This window comes from Ranitomeya imitator, chromosome 6 (assembly GCF_032444005.1).
Source record: "Ranitomeya imitator isolate aRanImi1 chromosome 6, aRanImi1.pri, whole genome shotgun sequence".
Classification (NCBI taxonomy): domain Eukaryota; kingdom Metazoa; phylum Chordata; class Amphibia; order Anura; family Dendrobatidae; genus Ranitomeya; species Ranitomeya imitator.
This window is the reverse complement of record NC_091287.1, coordinates 71997293-72019018: the sequence shown is the minus strand read 5'-3', so window position 1 is coordinate 72019018 and position 21726 is coordinate 71997293. Positions and strand designations below refer to the sequence as shown.

Genomic DNA, 21726 nt, shown 5'->3' with positions numbered 1-21726 from the left:
TGATTCCTGCCTAAATGTGTAATAGATGTGGAATGCTCACATTGGAGGTGAAGAGTCAAAGCGAGTCTATGGACAATGACTAAGGACACCTGTCTGAAACGCATTTATTAGCCATAGACGGCTTTGGAATTGCGACTTTTTACAACTTTTGTGACAAGGAGTGTTTTAATGGAAGATCCTGATATTGGAACCTCCTTCCTCGCCAAGAATGGGGTCCCGTCCCATAGTCGCTGTCAGAGAGGTGTTTGCACACGCTGGCTCTTTCTATTTATTTCTATAGGACATGCGAAGTCCCATTATCAGACCAGTCACTGGCCACAGTGGTGAGCTGCTACTGATCGGCTGCAGCGGTCATACATCCCGGGGGTGAATGTCATCACTTGCATCTGGCAGTAGATACGTTTTGCGCCTTTTATTTTTCAACTGCTTCTGAATTTTTGGATTCCCCAGAGAACCCCCTCTATGGTAACACTATGGTCACCCACCTGGATCCACACCTTTTTTTTTTGCTGCATAAACCTGGACATTTGTTGGGTGAAAAAGGTGACAACCTGTATTGTTTGCATCCCAATCCAGCAGTTTATACACTATAGGGCAGAATTTAAGAATAACTGTGTTGCCTATAGTAACCGATCACAGAGCAGTTTTACTTTCACCAGTCCACTTTTTTTTGTGTGTAACTGAACTTCAGCAAAAAAACAACCGATTAAATGATTGTCATTCCTCACATTCCCCGCACATTCCATACAATAATCATCACACATGCAATAGCATTCAGGGCAATGAGCCCTGAATGCTATTAAATAAAACATAAAATGACCGATAAAAAAAAAACACGAACAACGGCCATTTTCTCGTAGCTCTGAATCAATGCAATCATGGCGAGCAGACTAAACCAATATGTCTTCCTACAGGAGACAAACTAGTGAAGATCAATTCTGCCTCTACAGGACAGCTGAGTGAAGCTCCCGGTGAGCCCCGCCCAGAGGTGACGTCATGCAGCGGATCCCGCCCTTTTTATTTTGCAAACAGCTTTGCTTCAGACACGGCAAGAGAGGAGGCGGGGCTTGTGCGGTTTGTCACTCTGTGGGCGGAGACTGCGGCCAGTCACTCTGAAGGGGCCCCAGGTAAGCTGCTCGGTGAAGGGCCCCCGGGGGTCGCAGCGTGTGTTTTCTGCTGGGGGGCTCGGCTGTGGTGGGTGTTAGGCGCAGGGCGGCTGTGCGCAGAGTGCAGCTAGACACTAGCCTCCTGCAGGGTGACCTGGTGACACATGGACATCTGTGTGAGCGGCTGCGGGGGCTCTGCAGGGCACTGAGGGGACATTGCTGCTGTGACTTCATGACTTCTGCTGTTTTTCTTAATATTGATCTTTGTGATTCCGGCAGGGACGTGAGAATGGCCCCTGGACCATGCTAGGGTTACCATGGGCAGCGCCGCGCTCCGCTGTTTCTGCTATGGCTGCCTCTTCACCTCTGTGACCTGGACACTTCTGCTCTTTATTTATTTCAACTTTAGCGAAGAGAGCGCCGGCGTCAGACATGTGCCCGTCAAGGGGCTGGAGCCGTACAAGCCGCACCCCAAGAAAATGTACCCCCGCCTGTCCCGGGACTCGGCCGGGATGGAGTCCGATGGATCTAACAAGGGCCGGGCTGGAGATCACTTAGGAAACTTTGTGGAAACCAACGACAATTTCTCCCCGGAGATGGGTAAGAACACCGCAGCGCATGCGCTTAAAGGGGTTGTCCAGGATTTTACCAGAACCCCATTCCCCTGCCATTTATTTTCTTACTCCTTGGGTCCAGTGCAGAGTTTCTGCTGCTGTTCCCGGTGTCTGTTATCCCCTGCAGACGACGACGAAAAGGCGCTGCAGCCAATCAGTGAGGTCAGTGGCTCTGAGCGGCACACGACTTCCACTCAGGCTGCGCTCACTCATTGATTGGCTGCAGCGCTGTTGACAGTAACAGATATCTGAACCAGTGGCAGACTCTCCCTGCATTGGACCTATGGAGGGGAAGGGGAGTGTGGTATAAAACAAGCACAATCCATCACCGGTCCTGCATCATTGATCGTTCATATCAGTCCTGTGACCAGTGCTGCTAATCCTTGGCCTCAGCGGTATCAGTACTGCCCAGGCGGACCGCTGTGGCCGGTGAATGATATGCATGATGTCGCCGCTGCAGGGACCACGGCCATAACCACAGTGGGTGCAGGGGTGGCCCCGAATCCTGGAGCCTATAGGCTGTGAAACATCATGAGGGGACCAATACTATTAAAGACCAGTTGTTCTTGAGGGGCTTATTGGACATTTTGCACTGGGCCCACAAGTTTCAAGGTATGTGACTGGCAGTGACCACCCGCTGGAGGATTAAGTAGGTGAGGAATGCTTACATTGCGTTGTATGGAATGATTATTGTGCATTGTTGCGTTTTATATACCATTTTGATTCTTCATTCTATGGTTGTAAAACATTTAAAGGGATATTTCATTGTTGGAAAGAGAGGGTTAATATTCCCAGGCCCAGTAGTGTTTGTCAATATTTGGTTTCTAAAAGCTCATCTTGGAGACTGAGAGAGGGGATCAAGTTTGTGCGCATATGACTATAGAGCTGGCCATAGACATGAGATGGTTATCTGCAGATGATTGGCAGATCCTGCTAAATCTGGTGAGATCCCTACAATCTGATTTATGTAGAGGGTGTATGCATTAGGCCGGGGTCACACTTGCAACTGCAATGCGAGAAACTTGAGCGAGTGTCTCGCCTCAATACCCAGCACTTCCACCCGGAGCGTTCAGCTGCATAGAAATGCGTGCAGCCGCACACTCCGGTCCTGAGTGCTGCCGGGTATTGAGGCGAGTTTCTCACATTGCAGCTGCAAGTGTGACCCCGGCCTTAGGCTGACTTCAGCCATCCAGGTGTGACTGTTAGGGAAGAGTCAGACCACCATACAACTTGGATGAGGATCACAACGCAATGCTTGGACTGGCAGGCGGCTCTCCTGACCTGAGTGTGTTGGCTGCATAGAAAAACATACTGGCACGCTGGGGTCAGGAGAGCCACCGGCCAGTCCGAGCATTGAGTTGCGATTCTCGTCCTAGTTATATGGCCGTCTGCCTCTTCCATTAGAGTACAAACCATGATTTCCCATCCACGGTTCTCCTGACAACAGCTTGATATATACCGTCAGGAGACGCGTGGGTCAGGAGACGCGTGGGTCAGGAGACGCGTGGGTCGGGAGACGCGTGGGTCGGGAGACGCGTGGGTCGGGAGACGCGTGGGTCGGGAGACGCGTGGGTCGGGAGACGCGTGGGTCGGGAGACGCGTGGGTCGGGAGACGCGTGGCTGGTCTGAGCATCACTGTCCATACTTTTACTGCATTTCAGAGAAGACTGAAATCGAACTTAAAGGAGATTTTTCACCTTTTGGGGCAATTTTTTTTAATACTCAAATGCAGGTATGCTTTACTGTTACAGGCTCTTAGTTTCCCTTGGTCTGTGTTCATAAATAAGGTGAGAAGAACTAAAAGAAAAAGAGAGAAGAGTTAACTCCCCATCAGTCCATCATAGCGGGTCAACTGACGGATTCTCATTTGGCTCATTCTGAAGCCAGCAAAAGACAGGAGTGCAAAGTACAGGCGCTAAAAGGCAAATGGATCAACATTTTTAATAAAACCAATTTGCACAAATTGTTTTTAGCCTAAAATACATGCATTTAAATAAAAAAAAAAAAACACTCTTTAAGGCCTCCATAAACATCAGAATAAATTTGACTGAGCCCACTGAGATTGTTGTGCTTGGCTGACAGTCCAATGTGTATGGGAACTTCCCGACTATATTAAATGATAGCATACACAAGGGAAATAATGAAGGAAGTTTAGAGGGGCGGGCTATGTTTGCATTGGTTTTTCAGCTGGGGGGCACAGGTCAGATCTGGGAACCGGGTGAGAGCAGGCCCGGACTGACTGTCAGGAGAACAGGAGAATCCTCCGGTGGGCCACCTCCCTCTTAATTATTATTATTATTATTACTTATTATAACCATTAATTCCATGGTGCTGTACATGTGAAAAGGGGTTACATACAGGGTTATAGATATCGTTAACAGTAAACAAATTTACAGTGACAGACTGGTACAGAGGGGAGAGGACCCTGTCCTTGCGGACTTAAGGTACCGTCACACATAACGATATCGTTAACGATATCGTTGCTTTTTGTGACGTAGCAACGATATCGTTAACGAAATCGTTATGCGTGACAGCGACCAACGATCAGGCCCCTGCTGGGAGATCGTTGGTCGCTGGGGAATGATCAGGACTTTATTTCGTCGCTGGATCTCCCGCTGACATCGCTGGATCGGCGTGTGTGACGCCGATCCAGCGATGTGTTCACTGGTAACCAGGGTAAACATCGGGTTACTAAGTGCAGGGCCGCGCTTAGTAACCCGATGTTTACCCTGGTTACCATTGTAAAAAAAAAAAAAAACACTACATACTTACATTCCGGTGTCTGTCGCGTCCCCCGGCATCAGCTTTCCTGCGTCCCCCAGTGTCAGCGCCGGCCGGCCATAAAGCAGAGCACAGCGGTGACGTCACCGCTCTGCTTTCCGGCCAGCGCTTACAGAGTGCAGGGAAGCTGACGCTGGGGGACACGACAGGAATGTAAGTATGTAGTGTTTTTTTTTTTACTTTTACAATGGTAACCAGGGTAAACATCGGGTTACTAAGCGCGGCCCTGCACTTAGTAACCCGATGTTTACCCTGGTTACCCGGGGACTTCGGCATCGTTGGTCACTGGAGAGCTGTCTGTGTGACAACTCCCCAGCGACCACACAACGACTTACCAACGATCACGGCCAGGTCGTATCGCTGGTCGTGATCGTTGGTAAATCGTTTAGTGTAACGGTACCTTTACATTCTTCAGAGCAGTACTTGGCATAATACAATTGATTCATTATGAACAGACAAAGGTTGTATTCGTGAATGAGGGTAAAGTCATATTTACATGTAGCTGAAATCTTGGGTCCTGGAGGTGATGTTAGCGGTGGTCCCTTGGCACCCCAGTCCAACATTGGGTGAGAGGGTTGTTTGCATGGAGCTGGTGGCACCTGAAGATGTGCAGAGACTATGACGGAGGTATGGAAGTCGTGAGTAAGCGCTGCCTGCCTCCAGCTCTGGAGTTGTTAGAGTAGAAGTAGTCAGCACGGCTGGCACGAGTCCTAGTCACTGCTAATCTGCCACAGAGAAATTGGCATGAGATAAATGAGATCAGGCATACCTGGGTTGTAGCTCCGGAAATGCACAGCATTCGCCCATGCCAGCTACTGATACCTGAACTTACTAGTGTGATTTCTACATGGATGATTTGCACTTACTGTAATTAAAAAAAAAAAAATAACTCTGTATTTTCAGTTTTTCTGATTTTGTGAAATGTATTTTTCCTATATATGTTCAATTTGAACTATTAAAGAGATGGACATCACGCCATCCTTGCTCTGTTACCTACTAGAACTAGAAGACCCTTTTTTTTTTTTTTTTTTTTTTTTTTTTTAGAAGGTTTTATTGGTATGTCAAATCTAAAGTTTTGCAATATTTCTCCACTCTTCCTCATATACCATAGTGGAGTCCTGGGTACGTCAAATGAGCATATTAAAAGGGATATCCAAGTGCGACTACCCCTTTAAGTGGCATCAAGTCCATTTTGACGTCTAGCTACAATTTGTTAAGTAACTGCCAACAGCCCCTTTAAAGACCATTGTAAATGGCGAACAGATTTGTGGGGAATTGGATTTTCCCTACAGCCTGTTGTCTCTTGCTCCTAAGGCGAGTATCTCCATAGTAAGAGATCTGTTATTCATGCCGTCCTCTGTTATATTTTTTGTAAGCTACTAAAGTGTTCTGTCACATTATCATTCATGCCGCACACTGCTTTAAAGGGAATCTGTCAGTATGCTCCACCCCATAGGCATGCCATAGGAAGCTGAATAAAATGATACCTTGATATCTGCGATTCGATTCTTTATTCCGGAGAAATCCATGTTTTTCTTATATGTAAGTGAACTGTTAAGATCTATGGGCTGATCATAGATCTTCCCAAGAATCTGCCTCCAGAGTCTAATTTACATGAAGAGGCAGTTACCAGTATGATGTGTAATGGCCGCTCCCCTGATCTCGCTGCATGTGTGATTATAAGGGCTCGTACACATGACTGTATAACTCAGACAAATGTTATCTGTGGTTTTGATGGATAACACATGTCGCTATGTTATTCTGTGGAGCCATACATGTGTCCCGATATTTTTATTTTTTTTTAATCGGAGCGAGTTGGTCCCAGGGAAAAAAAATCACAACATGTAAGATTTGCCGATTCGGAGGACACTTGCCGATTCATATTTATGGTTCTATGGAAAACAACATACCACACTTGGATGACATCTGAATGTGGTCTGATTTTTACCGTCATACTGAATGGAGAAGATGGAGAATTTATTTATTTAATTTATTTTTTTAATAATCAAACTGACTCTCAGATTGGGAAAGGTTAGGGTCACACATCCATCTGACACATCTGCAGGTTCCTCTCAGCTTCAGCTTCCATCTCACAGCCAGACAGTGTGACAATAGTGTTGGAATACAGCAGAGCTGTGAGAGCTACAGCTGCTAATATGTTTGTTGTTATGCAACAAAGTTCAGTTCTACTCTTCTGTGTTAGTTACATGTCTCACACTGGTAAGTCCCCCTTTTATTAGAAATAATTATCTCTGGAGGCAGATTCTCAGGGAGATCAGTATCCGGTCCATAGAGTCAGGAACAATTCATTTACATATTTAAATAAAAATCAGTGGATCTCTCTGGAATAAGACGTCAGATCGCAGATATGAAGAGATCACTTTATTCAGCTTCTTATCACCTACATGCCCATACAGACAGCTCTGCCAGATTCCCTCTAAGGCCGGGGTCACACTTGCGTATGCAATGCGAGAAACTCGCGCCTCAATGCCCGGCACTGCCGCCGGCACTGCCGCCGGCACTCGGGACCAGAACGTGCTGCTGCATGTATTTCTATAGAGCAGAACGCTCCGGTCCCAAGTGCTGGCGGCAGTGCCGGGTATTGAGGTGAGAGACTCGCATTGTGACCCCGGCCTAAGCGTTTACCACTGCTGAAACTTTTAGAACTTACTCACATGGTTCAGTAAAGATGCATTTTTCTTAAAATAATTTGAAAACGTATGAAAAAAGCACAATCTGACAGCACTGCCTAAATCTGTTTTTAGGGTGTATTCACACATTGTGGTCATGCACCAGTTTTTGCAGCAATTTTGCAAGGACCACCCCGTCCAGCTGCCACGGAAGCCCAAACTACCCAGGTCCGGCTGCATCAGAGGTACGACGTCCAATTTGGTTCACTTCTGCGCCATCAAGGCCTCTGCCTCTTTCTAGATTCCTGTGATATTGTACCGCCACGGGTCATGACATCGCGGGGGCCTAGTAAGCTCCCTAGGGTGCTGGGCAGAGGATTGCTGGCACAGAAGTGAACACTGCCCCGATCTGGCTGCCACCGAGGACCGAACTGGACGCTGGACCAGGGCATTTCTAATCTTTTTGCTCATCTTATACTAAAGGAGTTTTCCCAAATTTTTAGACAGTGTGCGAACAGTAGAGAATTTTATAAAATAATGATATAATTAATCCTTGAATTCCCCCCTTTTTGCTAGCTGCCCCAGTAATGATGTCCTGTCATATGCTATACATAAAAACACCTCTGCTGAACCAATGATTGACACATGCACAATTAGTCCCTACTGTTTGATCACAGTCCTTACTCTTTGACCACTTTTTAGAAATTCTGGATACCCCCTTTAATCAGAATGGATTAAAGGGGTATTCCAACCTTTTACATTTATGGAATTACCATAAATGTCTGATAGATGTGACACTATGAAGACCCATGTAGTGAGGAGACCACAGCATCTAGGTGGAGAATGAGCGGTGAGTTAGCAGCACATTCACTTCTATCAGAATTTTGGAAGCGGTCGAGCAGTTACTCTCCACATAGCTGGGACCTGCATTTATCTGAAATTTATGGCAAATCACCCCCCCTAAAAAATGCCCCTTCAAAACTGTAATTTGAGTCAATTGTCCAATAAAGTATCCTGTAGCCAGTGATTTGGGGCCTCCTGTCACAACAACTCGTATTGATAACAAATAATGTGGTTTTTTTTTTTTTTTTTTTTTTTTTTTTTTAAATAGATTTTTATTGAAAGCGAATATGAACAATACAATTTATGCATTTTCCAGTATATTACAAAATTTTTACATTTTCCAAACCCCCAACAATCCCAACAAAACCCAAACCTCCCCCTCCCCTGACAGCTCATACCCATTTATACTTTGTTACCAGTATTGATGGCTCTTTGAGCCATTTGAATCACTTATGTCCGCTTGTTCTTTAGCACTCTCTTCCTTTCAGAGGCCCTCATCCTCCCATTTCCCATAACTACTCATCCCAGCTCGAGCCACGGAGACCACATTTTATCAAACGTTTCTATTTTCCCACGTCTTTTGTATACCCCCTTTTCCAAATTGAGACCATGTTTAACATATTTCAGGAATTCACCCCTTGTAGGCGGCTCATCCTTGATCCAGTTCCTTGCTATTACCTTCCTTGCCATATATAATAGCCTAGCTATTGCTATCTTCCAGGTGTTATCCACTCTAATTTCCTCTACATGTCCCAGTATACACACTATCGGATCTCTCGGCACTCTGCATTTATACGCCCCTTCCACACGGCTCATTACCACCAACCAGAAAGCAACCAGTCTTGGACATGTCCACATCATGTGGTATATTCCTGCATTCTCAGTCTTACATCTCGGGCATTCGGAGTCAGCACGCAACCCCGCTCTGTGCAACACTTCTGGTGATTTATAGACTCTGTGCAAGATGTACAGCTGCGATAGTCTATACGGCTCGCTCAGTGACACTCGTGGAACCCACTCCAACACCGACTCCCAGGTTTCATCCTCCATTGGGCCTAAATCTCTTTCCCATTTCGCTCTCGCTTTTAGAGGGAAGTCTAGTAAATATGCATGTAGAAGGTCCTTATAAAGGGTGGTAATGACTCCCCTTGTGGACCCTTCCCCACATACGTATTCCAGAACTACGTCCTCCTGGATCTCAATACCACCGCCCTTGTTTTGCGCTTTAAAGGCATGTTTCATCTGAGCATATTGGTACTCCCCAGTCGGTCTCAATCCAAACTCCCCCTGCAGCTGCGAAAAGGACTTTAATCCTTGTTGTTGAATTATCTGAGCCACCAAGTGGATTCCTTTGGCCTGCCACTCCGCCAGCACTCCAAGAGCCGCAAACTCAACCAAATTATTATTAAGCCATATCGGTGTAAATTTAGTCAGCCCCGTAACCCCCCGAATATGTCGCAGTCTGGTCCATAATTTATGTATCAAAAACATAGTTGGGTATAATTTCCCCAATACTCCCAAGGAGCCATCCTCCAGACACTGCGCCACCGGTCTTCGGTTTGTCACCCTCTCCATCAAGTGTTGTACCGCACTGGTAGACGCTCCCCGGGCCCAGCCCTTCAAATGCTGGCTCTGGGCTGCAAGAAAATATAACTCAGGATTGGGTAAAGCCAATCCTCCATCTTCCTTGGGTCGCTGAAGCGTCTCCAGGCGAATACGTGGGTACCGCCTCCCCCATATCAGGCTTCTAAAAAGAGCATTAATCTGCCGGAATTTCCCACGTGGAATCCAAACTGGCGCATTATGTAGGACGTAAAGTAATTTGGGCATCAGAACCATTTTAATGAGATTAACCCTACCCACCACCGATAGGTGTAATTTATTCCACGCATCCACTTTTGCTTTAAGGGCGCCCATGAGAGGAGTCAAATTCCTATACAAAAACTCTGTAACTGGGATCGAGATCCATATTCCCAGGTATTTGAAAAGGGATGCCACCTTAAGCCGCCCCTCTCCCAATGGCTCACTTCTGCTCTCCTCCACCCCATCCACCTCAAAGAGGACCGATTTATCCCAATTTATCCTCAATCCCGACAAGGCTCCAAATTTCCAAATGATCTCGATAGCCCCATTCAAGGCTTCATCCGGGTCCGCCAGGAACAGTAAGATGTCATCTGCATATAGCGCGATCTTCTCCTCAACACTCCCATATCTGAACCCAGGAACCTCATCCGATTGTCGGATCTTAGCGGCCAGTGGCTCCACAGCTAAGGCAAACAGAAGGGGCGACAGTGGGCAACCCTGCCTCGTACCTCTGGCCAACTTTATAGGCTGAGAAAGTTCCCCATTCACTCTAATTCTAGCTGTTGGTAGTGAATATAACAGTTGAGTCCATGCCACAAATTGCGGACCAATACCCATACACTTCAACACCCGCCAGAGATATCCCCACTCCACACTGTCAAACGCCTTATGGGCATCCAAGGATGCAATAACCCTTCAGCCACAGTTGTCAGACTTCAGCTGTAGGTTCATATGCAGCCTCCGCAGATTAACCGCTGTAGATCTGTCAGGCATAAAACCAGATTGATCCGGATGTACAAGGTTAGCAATGACGCTGGACAAACGGGTAGCTAACACCTTGGCCAAGAGCTTGACATCGATGGTTAACAGAGAGATTGGTCGATATGACTCAGGCTTCCCCAGATCCTTATCCTCCTTCGGAATAACCACTATAATAGCCTCCCTCATAGATGCTGGGAGATACCCTTGGCATCCAGCCTCCTCCAGTATTAACTTTAATCTGGGAATCAGCACTTCCTCCAAACTTTTATAGATTTCGGCTGGTAACCCATCAACCCCAGGTGCCTTCCCATTAGCCATAGACTTCAGCGCCCGACTCAGTTCCTCCTCGGTGATAGGGGCATCGAGGCTCACCCTATCCTCCTCACTCAATTTCGGAAGACCCAGACTCTCAAGGAAAGTCTCCGTATCTCCGGCTGACTCATTGACCCTGGAGGAATATAAGTCCGCGTAAAAGTCCGCAAAGACCTTTATAATTTCAGGTGTTTCAGATACCCTGCTCCCCCCATCTGAAACCAACGAATGTACATACGAGGTACCACGCTGAGCCTCGGCCACCACCGATAGCATGTGTCCCACTGTTTCTCCCTCCTGAAAATAAGCCACCCTCTGAAACTCCCGCTTCCTTTCAGCTTTTCCCAGCAGAATCTTTTCCATACAATTTTGCGCTGTTCTCAACCTTTTCTCTGCCTCAGAAGTCCCCAGCACTACCATCTCGTCCTCTGCGGCTTTCAGCTCCTCCATCGCCACTCTCTCCGCCTCCCTTGTCCTCCTCTTACACCTACTAATGTCTCTAAATAGTAACCCTCTCAGGTACGCTTTCATTGCATCCCAAACAGTTAGAGCATCTGTACTCCCATCATTTAAAGCAAAGAATTCCGTCACCTCCTTCCCTATACCGTCCAAATCAATACTCTGTAACCAGTTAGGATGGATCTTCCATTCTCTCCCACTTGCGATCCGTGTCCCCAACAACCTAACCTCCACCTCTATTGGACTGTGATCCGAAAGGGCCCTCGGTAGATAACGCACCTCACCCACCATTGTGTCCAACAGGCGGTTACCCAACGCCATATCAATTCTGGATAGCGTAGCATGAGCCGGTGAATAGCACGAGTATCCTCTCTCCCCAACATGTCTAACTCTCCATAGATCAATCATGCCTATTTCACGCACATAGGTACCAAATGTTGTAGTGTGCCCCTCCGACCTATTCTGGGCGTTCTTATTTTTATCCCAAAAGTCATCACAGATATTGTTCAAATCCCCAATAATTAAGAGTGGTAGTGGTTCCCATCGTTGCACCCTCTCCAACACCTCCCTGATCTTCTTACTTGAATATGGAGGTGGAATATACATTGCCGCAACACACAATCTCACTCCATACAATATACATTGTATCACCACATACTGACCCTCAGCATCCACGCATACTTTCACCTCTTCATACTGCACTCCCACCGGCACCAACACTGACACACCTCTTGAGTACGTCGAAAAGGTAGAATGATACCCTTTCTGTATCCAACGTCTATTCAGTACGTCCACTTTCTCCTGTATCAAGTGCGTCTCTAGCAAGCATATCATAGAAGCCCGCTGATCCTTCGCATACTGCAAGCTCGCAGCTCTCCTAGACTTATCCGCCAGGCCTCTCACATTCCAGCTCAATATCTTAAAGCGGTCCCCTATTATGTGACTCATCATCTTTAGTTATGTCTTTACTCCCCGTTCTGAGCTGTCTAACTTCCCTCCCCACCCTCACCCCTCCCCCCCCTCCCCCACACCCCCCAATATTATACATTCTGCCTCTTATCAAGAGTGGGGCACCATCACCCATTGCGAACACTCTTGTTAACGTAACCTTCTCCTTCCGCCTCCCGCTACCGTTTATAACAGAATTCGGCGCAATTCTTAGAAGAACAATATAATTCAACCTGTATTAAATTACAACTGCAAGAAACTAAATAAACTTTTAGTACGCTGCACACCCTTCCTCCCTCGTACTTCTCCGCCGCATCAGCACACCCAGTACATTCCCTGAATAATACCCAGCTCCACCCTCCAAGCTTCACATTTCAATTACCAATGTACTGTCAGTCCATCTCTTTTTCCCCTTTTTGAAAGAATTAAAATACCTCCCGACTAACCCACCCCACATTTTCAATCTCCTTTCCCTTTAAGCTTTTTAGCGTTAAGATCTATCCACTGGGTAGCGTCCTCCGGCGTCTGGAAAAAATGAATCTTATCCAGCGCTACCACTCTCAGTCGTGCCGGAAACATCATGGAGTATTGCACTCCCAGTTCTCTCAGCCGTCTCTTGATACCCGTGAACATCATCCGTTGTTTCTGTACCAGGGCGGAATAGTCAGGGTAAATAGCAATTCTTTGACCTCCAATTGTCAGATCCGTCATGTCTCTAGCTTTCCTCAGGATAATGTCTCTGTCTCTGTAGTTTAGGATTTTGGCAAGCATGGTACGGGGATTTGCTCCAGGGACAGGTGGTTTCGGTGGGACCCTGTGGGCTCTTTCTACCGCAAATACTTTTGTCAGTGCTGCATCACCAAAGGTCTCAAGGAGCCAGCTTTCAATATACTCCGTGGGATTCCTCCCCTCAATTTTTTCAGGGACACCCACTATACGAATGTTATTTCTTCTGGACCTATTCTCCAGATCCTCATTTTTTGCAGCCAGCTCCGATATTGCCTGAGTAAACTTCCTCTCCGCTTTCTGCAGCTGCACTATATGGTCTTCTGCCGTGCTCACTCTTTCCTCCACAGCCCCCACACGTTTGTCAATCTTCTGCAGGGCTGCATTTATCTGGGCTGTATCCCCCTTGACCTCCTGTAGCTGCTGGGTGAGGGATTGTTTGCATGCTGATACCAGTGCAAAAACGTCTCTAAGAGTGGGCTCTGCTCCTGACTCCTTATCTTCAGATCCCCCTACTACCACTGCCATGTCACCATCCCTGCTCCCCTGCTGTACCTCCTGCTCCTCTGCTGGGCTTTCCTCCTCTCCTTCTGTGTCTGTGTCTGCTCCGGCGTCCTCCTCTGCTTTTCCTGTGTTCCCTGCGGCCTCCACTCTAGCAAACTGCTGGAGCTTTGCCGCCGCCGACATTCTCTTCTGGCATGCTGCGTTGTCCTTCTCCGCCTTCTCTCTGGCGTCGGCGCCATCTTGACTGATCCCAGCCTCGCCGGCTCCTGCATCTCTTTGCCTCCTCCTGGTCATATTTGTTGACCTCGAGGCCGCCTCTATTCACCGCCGCACTCCCGGGACTTTCCTGCAGCCGGTAAGCGCCTTGAATCGCCGCTCAGCTGCGGCTTATAAGGATAAATTGAGCGTTAGCAGCGGGAGCGCTCTGTCACACGTCCGCTCACATGGACGTTCAGGCCACGCCCCAAATAATGTGGTTTTAAGACCACCATGGCTGAGTGTGTGGAAATAGGCCACCCTTATGTGTGTATCTGACCACATGGAAATTTGGAATAAACCACGCTGGACAAAGTCTCCACATATCTAAGTAAAAGCAGTCGCGAAAAAGGCAAACTACTTTCCTGGCAAGCCCTGGCTGTTTTGTGTCTCTAATGTTCAGTTCCCCTACATGCATTTGTCCGTCCATTTTGCTCTTTTTTTCTCCCACAATGACGCATTACACAGGTGGATGGAGACCTCCTGTTGTCACCCAGTGCATGGACGTCTTCAGTGTACAAAGCCAGAAGAAAACACAGACGTCATCATTTCAGGACAACATTCGTATGATGAATCTCTGGCTTTCACTGCGGTTTTCTGTTTAAAAGGGTGAAATTCTGTAAAGAGGAAGTAAAATCTTGCAATTTTCACGGAACATAGAGGTTATGTGCACATGTTCAGGTTTTTTCGCGATAAAAACTCATTAAAAACGCATACATTATGCATTCTATCATTTAGAATGCATTCTGCAATTTTTGTACACATGATGCGTTTTTTTGTCAGCAAAAAAATGCATTGCGGTAAAAAATGCAGCATGTTCATTAATTTTACCGTTTTTTCACGTTTTTCCCGCTATTCTATGCATTTGGAAAAAACGCAAAAAAAGCATCAAACGTGCAAAAAACGCATTAAAACCGCGAAAAAAGATGCGAAAAAATGCATTGCGGTAAAAAAGCAGCATGTTCATTAATTTTGCATTTTTTTTTCGCGTTTTCTATGCATTTGGAAAAAACGCAAAAAAAAAAAAACATCAAAACCGCGAAAAAAAAACCAAACAAAAAAAAAAACGCGATAAAAACGCATGCGGATTTCTGGCAGAAATGTCAGGTTTTTGTCAGGAAAATTTCTGACAGAAATCCTGACGTGTGCACATCGCCAGACAGTCGCCTAAGAACATTTTCATGGGCTCATCATCAGACCAATCTTATTGTGCGGTATAAACAGGCAGCAAATGAATAATGTACGGCTGCCCAGAACGGCAGATCCACTCCTGTTCTCTCAGAAAGTATCTGATCTGCAGTACGCAGCAGAGGCTGCTACGCATTGGACTAAGCAATACCATTCATTGGTTACAACCTGCAGTGGATAAGTGAAGGTGCAGGGGATCAAACTTCACTAAAGCATAGGTCATGAATATTGCCTGCCTTGACAGCTCCTTAAGGCTTGCCCCAGTTTGCATAATACTGTTAGAACTAAAATAGGACTGAAGAGTTTTACAAAAAGCAAATAATAATTGGTTACTAGAGGAACACATGTGGCACAGATCTCTAGGAATAATGCTGTAACTCTTTTCAAAGCAGATGCTCCTTTTGCCTTTGCAAGAGCCCAGATTAAGATTGCTAGCATTGACGTAAGCCTTTGTAAGAGTGTGATCGGAAATTATAAACTGACATGTCACAAAGAGAGCCTTGCCTAAAACCAAAAGCTGTGCAAGTCATTTCTTCTGATGAGTCTAGCTCTTTCATTTACAGGGACTGCTACTTCTTATATCATATATTATGGGATAGATTCAGTCTACGTTCAGTATGTGGAGGAGGATTTTTAGTTCTTTTTGTGGCTTTGCTATTAAGTTACTTTCTTTATTTGGACCATCGTGCCACGTGTGTCTGGACCATGCAATCAGTATTTTTTTATATTATGCACTGATCAACATCGAAATTGCAACACTAAGAAGGAAGAGTTGTGGAATTATGGAAAACACAGGAACGATAGACATATTAATGATCTGCAAACTAAAAATAGAAAAAGCATTTTCACAAACATCTCAATTATTCAGTACTGAGTATGAGCACCAGATGCAGAAATACCCACACGTGGCTTCTATCAGTGAGGTTATTAATGGTTGTCTGACGAATGTTCTGCTACACTGAACACACTTGGGCAAATCATCAAGATCTTCTGCTGGCAGCTCCCTTTGCAATTGCTGATCAATGACATCCTAGATGTGCTTGATGGAACACAAGTCCCGAGAAGCTGCAGGCCATGGTAGCATGTTTAGGCAACACAAGCTGCTCACAGCAACATGTGGCCTGCGGTTGTCGTGTTGATTTAGCCAAACCACTGGTTCCATGATTCATCCATTATGTACTGGAAAATGAACATCACACACAAAGTCTAAGGTCTATCAGAGTCTACACAAACCATCAGAACGTGTTTGTGCAACATTGGCTATGAGCCAGACATCCAGCTAAAGGTGTTCAATTGACCTCACACTCCAACCTCTCCACAATGGCCAAGACCAAAGAGCTGTCTACAGACACCAGGGACATAATTGTAGACCTGTACAAGGCTGGGATGGGTTACAGGTAAGCAGGCAAGCAGCTTGGTAAGAGGGCAACAACTGTTGGCACAATTATTAGAAAATGGAAGAAACCCAAGATGATTGTCAATCTTCCTCGGTTTGGGGCTCCATGCAAGATCTCGCCTCGTGGGGTAAGGATGATTCTGAGAGGTCAGGAATCAGCCCAGAACTACATGGGAGGACTTGGTCAGTGACCCGAAGAAAACTAAGACCACAGTCTCAAACATTACCTTTAGTAACACAGTATGCCATCATGGCGCGCAAGGTCCCCCTTCTCACACCAGCACATGTCCAGGCCCGTTTGAAGTTTGCCAGTGACCATCTGTATGATCCAGAGAAGGCATGGGAAACAGTCAGGTGGTCAGATGAGACAAAAATAGAACTTTTTGGTATTAACTCCACTTGCATGTATGGGAGAAGGATGAGTACAACCCAAAGGACACCATCCCATCTGTGAAGCATGGTGGGGGAAGCCTCATACTTTGGTGCTTTTCTGCAAAGGGGACAGGAAGACTGCCCCGTATTGAAGGGAGGATGGATGAGGTCATGTATTACGAGATTTTGGCTGGCAACCTCCTTCCCTCAGTAAAAGCATTGAAGATGGGTCTTGGCTGGGACTTTCCAGCATGACAATGACCCGAAACACACAGCCAGGGCAACTATGGAGTGGCTCCATAAGAAGCATTTTAAGGTACTGCAGTGCCTTAACCAGTCTCCAGACCTGAACTCAATAGAAAATATTTGGCAAACTCAATGTTGCCCAGTGACTGCTCCGAAACCTGAAAGATCCGGAGAAGATCTGTATGGAGGGGTTGGGCCAAAATCCCTTCTGCAGTGTGTGCAAACTTGGTCAAGCCCTACAGGAAATGTCTGACCTCTGTAATTGCAAACAAAAGTTTCTGTACCAAATATTAAATTCTGTTTTTCTATTGTATCAAATACTTATTTCATGCAATAAAATGCTAATTAATTATGTAAAGGTCATACAATGTGATTTTTCTGGATTTTTATTTTTAGATTCTGTCACAGTTTAAGTGTGCGTACAATAAAAAATGACAGACCTCTCCAATCTTTGTCGGTGGGAAAACTTGCAAAATAGTCCGTGCATCAGATACTTATTTTCCCCACTGTTTGTGCGTGGGATATATAATGTTTATCTTTTTATTTGGTTTTACATAAACTTGTCCGATAGTAACACCTTTCTCTTTCCCAGTCGTTCGTGCTATTAATATATTTAATGCTTTCTGATAGGAATGATCTTCAATGAACAAGACCAGGATGTGCGGGATGTTGGCTATCAGAAGCATGCCTTCAATATGCTGATCAGTAATAGACTGGGCTATCACAGAGACATTCCAGACACCAGGGATCCCAAGTATGTTTCTAGTGCTGTATTATGTGGTCAGTGCATAAATCATATTCATTCCTGCAGAAGAAAAATCAGTGTTATGATTGTAAGAGGACCAGGAGGAGTTTTTGGTAGTTCAGTAAATGCAGACGTCTGATGGATCAGAGTCAGGTTGTAGCACATATTGCTTTGCGTAAATTAAGCATTACGTAGGCAGCTTTGATGTGATTACTATAGTGTGGTGCATTGTATCGGGTCTTGTTTTGTGAGTTCACTGAAGCCACTGCCAAAGAATCATAGAATCATAGAATGTTAGAGTTGGAAGGGACCTCCTGGGTCATCTGCTCCAACCCCCTGCTTTTTTCTAATATCTAATCGGTGTCTCCTCCCATTCAGTTTCATCCCATTGCTTTTTGTCTCTCCTTGTGCAAATGAGGATAAAGATGATCCGTCTACAGTGTGACAGCCCTTGAGATATTTGTAGACAGCTATTAAGTCTCCTCTGTCTTCTTTTTTGCAAGCTAAAGAAGTCTTTCCTGATTATGTAGGATTGGATCTGATCCCAACCGTTGTGCCTATATGAAGCTACTGAGAGCGCACAACGCCTGTGTGTTACCACTCAGCTTCTCAAAGACGTCTGTGGGCTACATTGAACTCCCACAGAAAGCTATGAGAAAATGAACATGTGCAGATCGCTGCAGGGCGGAAAAAGGGAGTTCATCCTGCACAGACTTAATCAAGAGCAGGACAACATTACATCCTGGAAAAAACTGCAATATTATTTTTTTAAGTGAATTACAAAGTAGCTTTATATAAAAAAAACAAACTGGAGAGCTTTAAAGGTGTTTTCTCTCTCTCTATATATTTATTTATCTCACCATTTGTGAGGGCAGTACATAATAGACAGGTAGAAGTTGATCTCCATTTCAGAGACCTTCTTTTGTATCAGATCTGCTGCCTCCGGTTATGTCTGAACAATCATTGTGCTGCCGCACGATTTGTATAGTTACAGTGAAGTTGGATAGGTTTTTAGTGCAACAGTTCATAGAGGCAGAAGCACCTTGATTTTACTTAAATGGACAGTCACAGGATATACCCCTTTAAATTGCGGAAACTAGCTGATGGCTTGTATTGTTCTTTTTTTCTGTTTTGTTTTCCTTTAGGGAATGGGAAAAAAAAGATTGAATCATCCATAGATAGTAACTTACTACTGTAATATAGTTCTATAAGCCCAGGTTCTGCCTTAATGTTGCTGCTTTTTCCCAGTCCCATCGCTTTGCTTGGATCGTTGTGGAAAGGGATCTAGTTTACTGCTTATTTTAATAGCTAAGCCAGCCTACTTGTCCATCTTTGCTTTGGCTGAGACAAAGAAAGGGTCTGGCTTAGCAGCTGATGCTTATTTTCTGTGGAAAACCATTTAAAGTGTTTGACCTCCATTAAAAACTCTACCATCACTGTGGATGGGGTGAAAGTAACAAAATGATGGATATTCATCTGTTATCACCCATGTCGATACAGCGCAGGCTGTTCCAGTGGTGGTTATAAGGTTTGGCGGCCAGATGTATACATCAATGTGTACGTGTGGCTGGAGTTGCTGGCAGATGAGCAGTGGGGGTGTCGGACTTCCACTGGACTATTGATGGTAAATCCTGACGATGGGTCTTCAATATTATATGCACAGAGAACCCTTTAAATAGTGCACATTACGGTGAAATAACCTGGTGCTCCTCTGTGATGTAGTGTATCATGTACACACGGTTCATCTATCATGTACACACGGGTCATCTATAAGAATGGACGCTTGTGTGCTGCATTTGTAGGGCTTTCCGATGTGACAGGATGCAACAGCTGAGTATCACATGTCAGCGGCACATTCCACACTTCTAGAATCTATACATCTTTTACAACAGCTGCTTTTTCTGATAAATTCCTTTCCAAACATCTGCAGAGCATTTTTAGTGCAATCTTACATTTTTGTGATGTAACCTCTGTGACCCACAATTTGCAACCCAGACCCCACCATGAACGACGCAATCTTTTCCATAGCACTCACTGGTGGCAGTATACATGGCTGATGAGTGTAGTTGGAATGTTACAATGGTCGCTTTGTTACGGGAAGCTCCAGTTACTGACATGAAGGCTCTGCTTGCGGATTTGCTTTATGCGGTGTCTGTAGCAGATTATTGTGGATTTATTTGCAGAATAAATATGAAGTACCCATGTTTATTCCGCCCGCATGTTACCCTCAAATTGAAAAAAAACTTTTGATAATATGCAGTCTTGTGTTTATAGGTCTCCCCCTAGGTAAAAAAAAGACTAAGGGGTTCTGTCAAAAGTTGAAAATGGTAATGACCTATTTTATCTTTGGATCTAACTGACTTCCTTCATTAACATGATGTTTGTTTGTTTTGTCAGGTGTGCTAAAAAGATTTACCCCACAGAACTGCCCCTCGCCAGCATTGTGATCTGTTTCTACAATGAGGCCTTTTCTGCTCTTCTGAGAACAGTCCATAGCGTGTTAGACCGCACGCCGCCCAGTCTTCTACAGGAAATCGTACTGGTGGATGATAACAGCGACCTAGGTGAGAACTGCCATAGGGATGGGACGCTTAGCTAGCAGGCACATTCTGTTAATTAATATTAAATCATATAAACGATGATACAGAGGCCGTCTGTACCAAAAAGGACATTGGAGATATAGACACATCTCTCGGGAAGCGTGAAGGCTTACACCTCTAATACAGAGTAAGTGACACAAGATGCACTTTTCACAATTGTTGACTGTTAGTCACAGCTTACCTCCACCACCTCTACAACAACCCTATATGCAGTACAATGACTGATAACCCCACTAGACATGGTAAATAACACAGGATCCACTTTTTACAATTGCTGCTAGTCACAGCTCACCTCCACCTGCACAATGACTAATAACACCTTTTATATACAGTAGATGACACAGGTTCCACCATTCATAATGGCGATGTCACAGCTCACCTCTTCCTCCTCCTGTTCACAATGACCTTTGCACAGATCAGCGTATCTTCTATGCAAGTAAATAGTCTATTGCTGCTAATATCCATGTGAAGAACATAAATCATGAGCCTAATATTCAGCCCAGTGGCCATTGTGATAAATGCATTTATTTTAGCTAGTGATATGAAAAAAAAACATTATCACCCGTTTTTATAAAATAAAATTACCAGAAAAGCCTGATTTTTAACAATGGGTCATTTTTGATGATGGCTTCCCTTTCAGATTTTTTTTGTTCTTTATTATGATGGTCAATTCTCGCATTTATTAAGCAGTAAAAATATCTTTGTCAGTACAGATGGAATAATGTTGTCACTCCGACGATCCTTAATTATCTGGTCATGTTTAATGCTAGATGGTAATCTGGTTGGAATATTTTGTGCAATAATTAGAGATCTGACGTTCTCCTGAATGTTTTTGTCCATTGTGTGTCCTCGCTTACAGCTGCACAAGCCCCAGAGACAGAGAATAATCAGCAGCTGCTCAGTAGGTGGAGGTCAGCCTGATGACCACCCGTGTGTAAGGAATTGTTACACTTTAATGTTGTGAGGTTTTGTGGACTCTTGGTCTCATATGCACTTACATGACGGGCTCAGGCAAACAGCTGTACAAAATGGGTCTGTAATATGGCTTCCATACAGGTACATGAGCCCTTTACAAAGCGTTTGTCAGTATTCAGGTGTAAAAAGATTTGAAAAGTCAAAAATGTTGGCGGAACTCGAGTCATGCCATTTTTGTCCAGCTCTGGGACGGTGATTTGTTCGCTATGCCACATATGTTCCTCCAATCCCTGCTGCACACACAGAGGCACCCGTCACTTGTCAGATGCTCCTGGTTATTAAAAATGCAAACCCCCTAGTGACTCATGAGCCTCGCACTTCACCCTGCCCCCTCATCAAGACTGACATAAAGATCCCCAATCTCTTGCCCAGATTTTCTTTTTGGATGAAAATAGCCGTAATAATAAAGACATTGGCCCAATGCTCTGCCATACGTGTTTTGTACTAGTTAAATATACCTA

General features: G+C 45.2%; 1 protein-coding gene across 1 annotated transcript in view; it reads left to right on the top strand.

Annotated features, from left to right (window-relative positions):
- Positions 1–1037: 1037 nt before the first annotated feature.
- Positions 1038–21726, top strand: part of GALNT11 (polypeptide N-acetylgalactosaminyltransferase 11) — a 41920-nt gene continuing 21231 nt past the window's right edge. The window contains exons 1-4 of the mRNA XM_069729757.1: positions 1038–1127; positions 1386–1706; positions 17576–17699; positions 20088–20254. Coding sequence (XP_069585858.1) covers positions 1424–1706; positions 17576–17699; positions 20088–20254 — 574 coding nt within the window. The 5' untranslated portion in view covers positions 1038–1127; positions 1386–1423. The remainder of the gene's footprint in view (positions 1128–1385; positions 1707–17575; positions 17700–20087; positions 20255–21726) is intronic.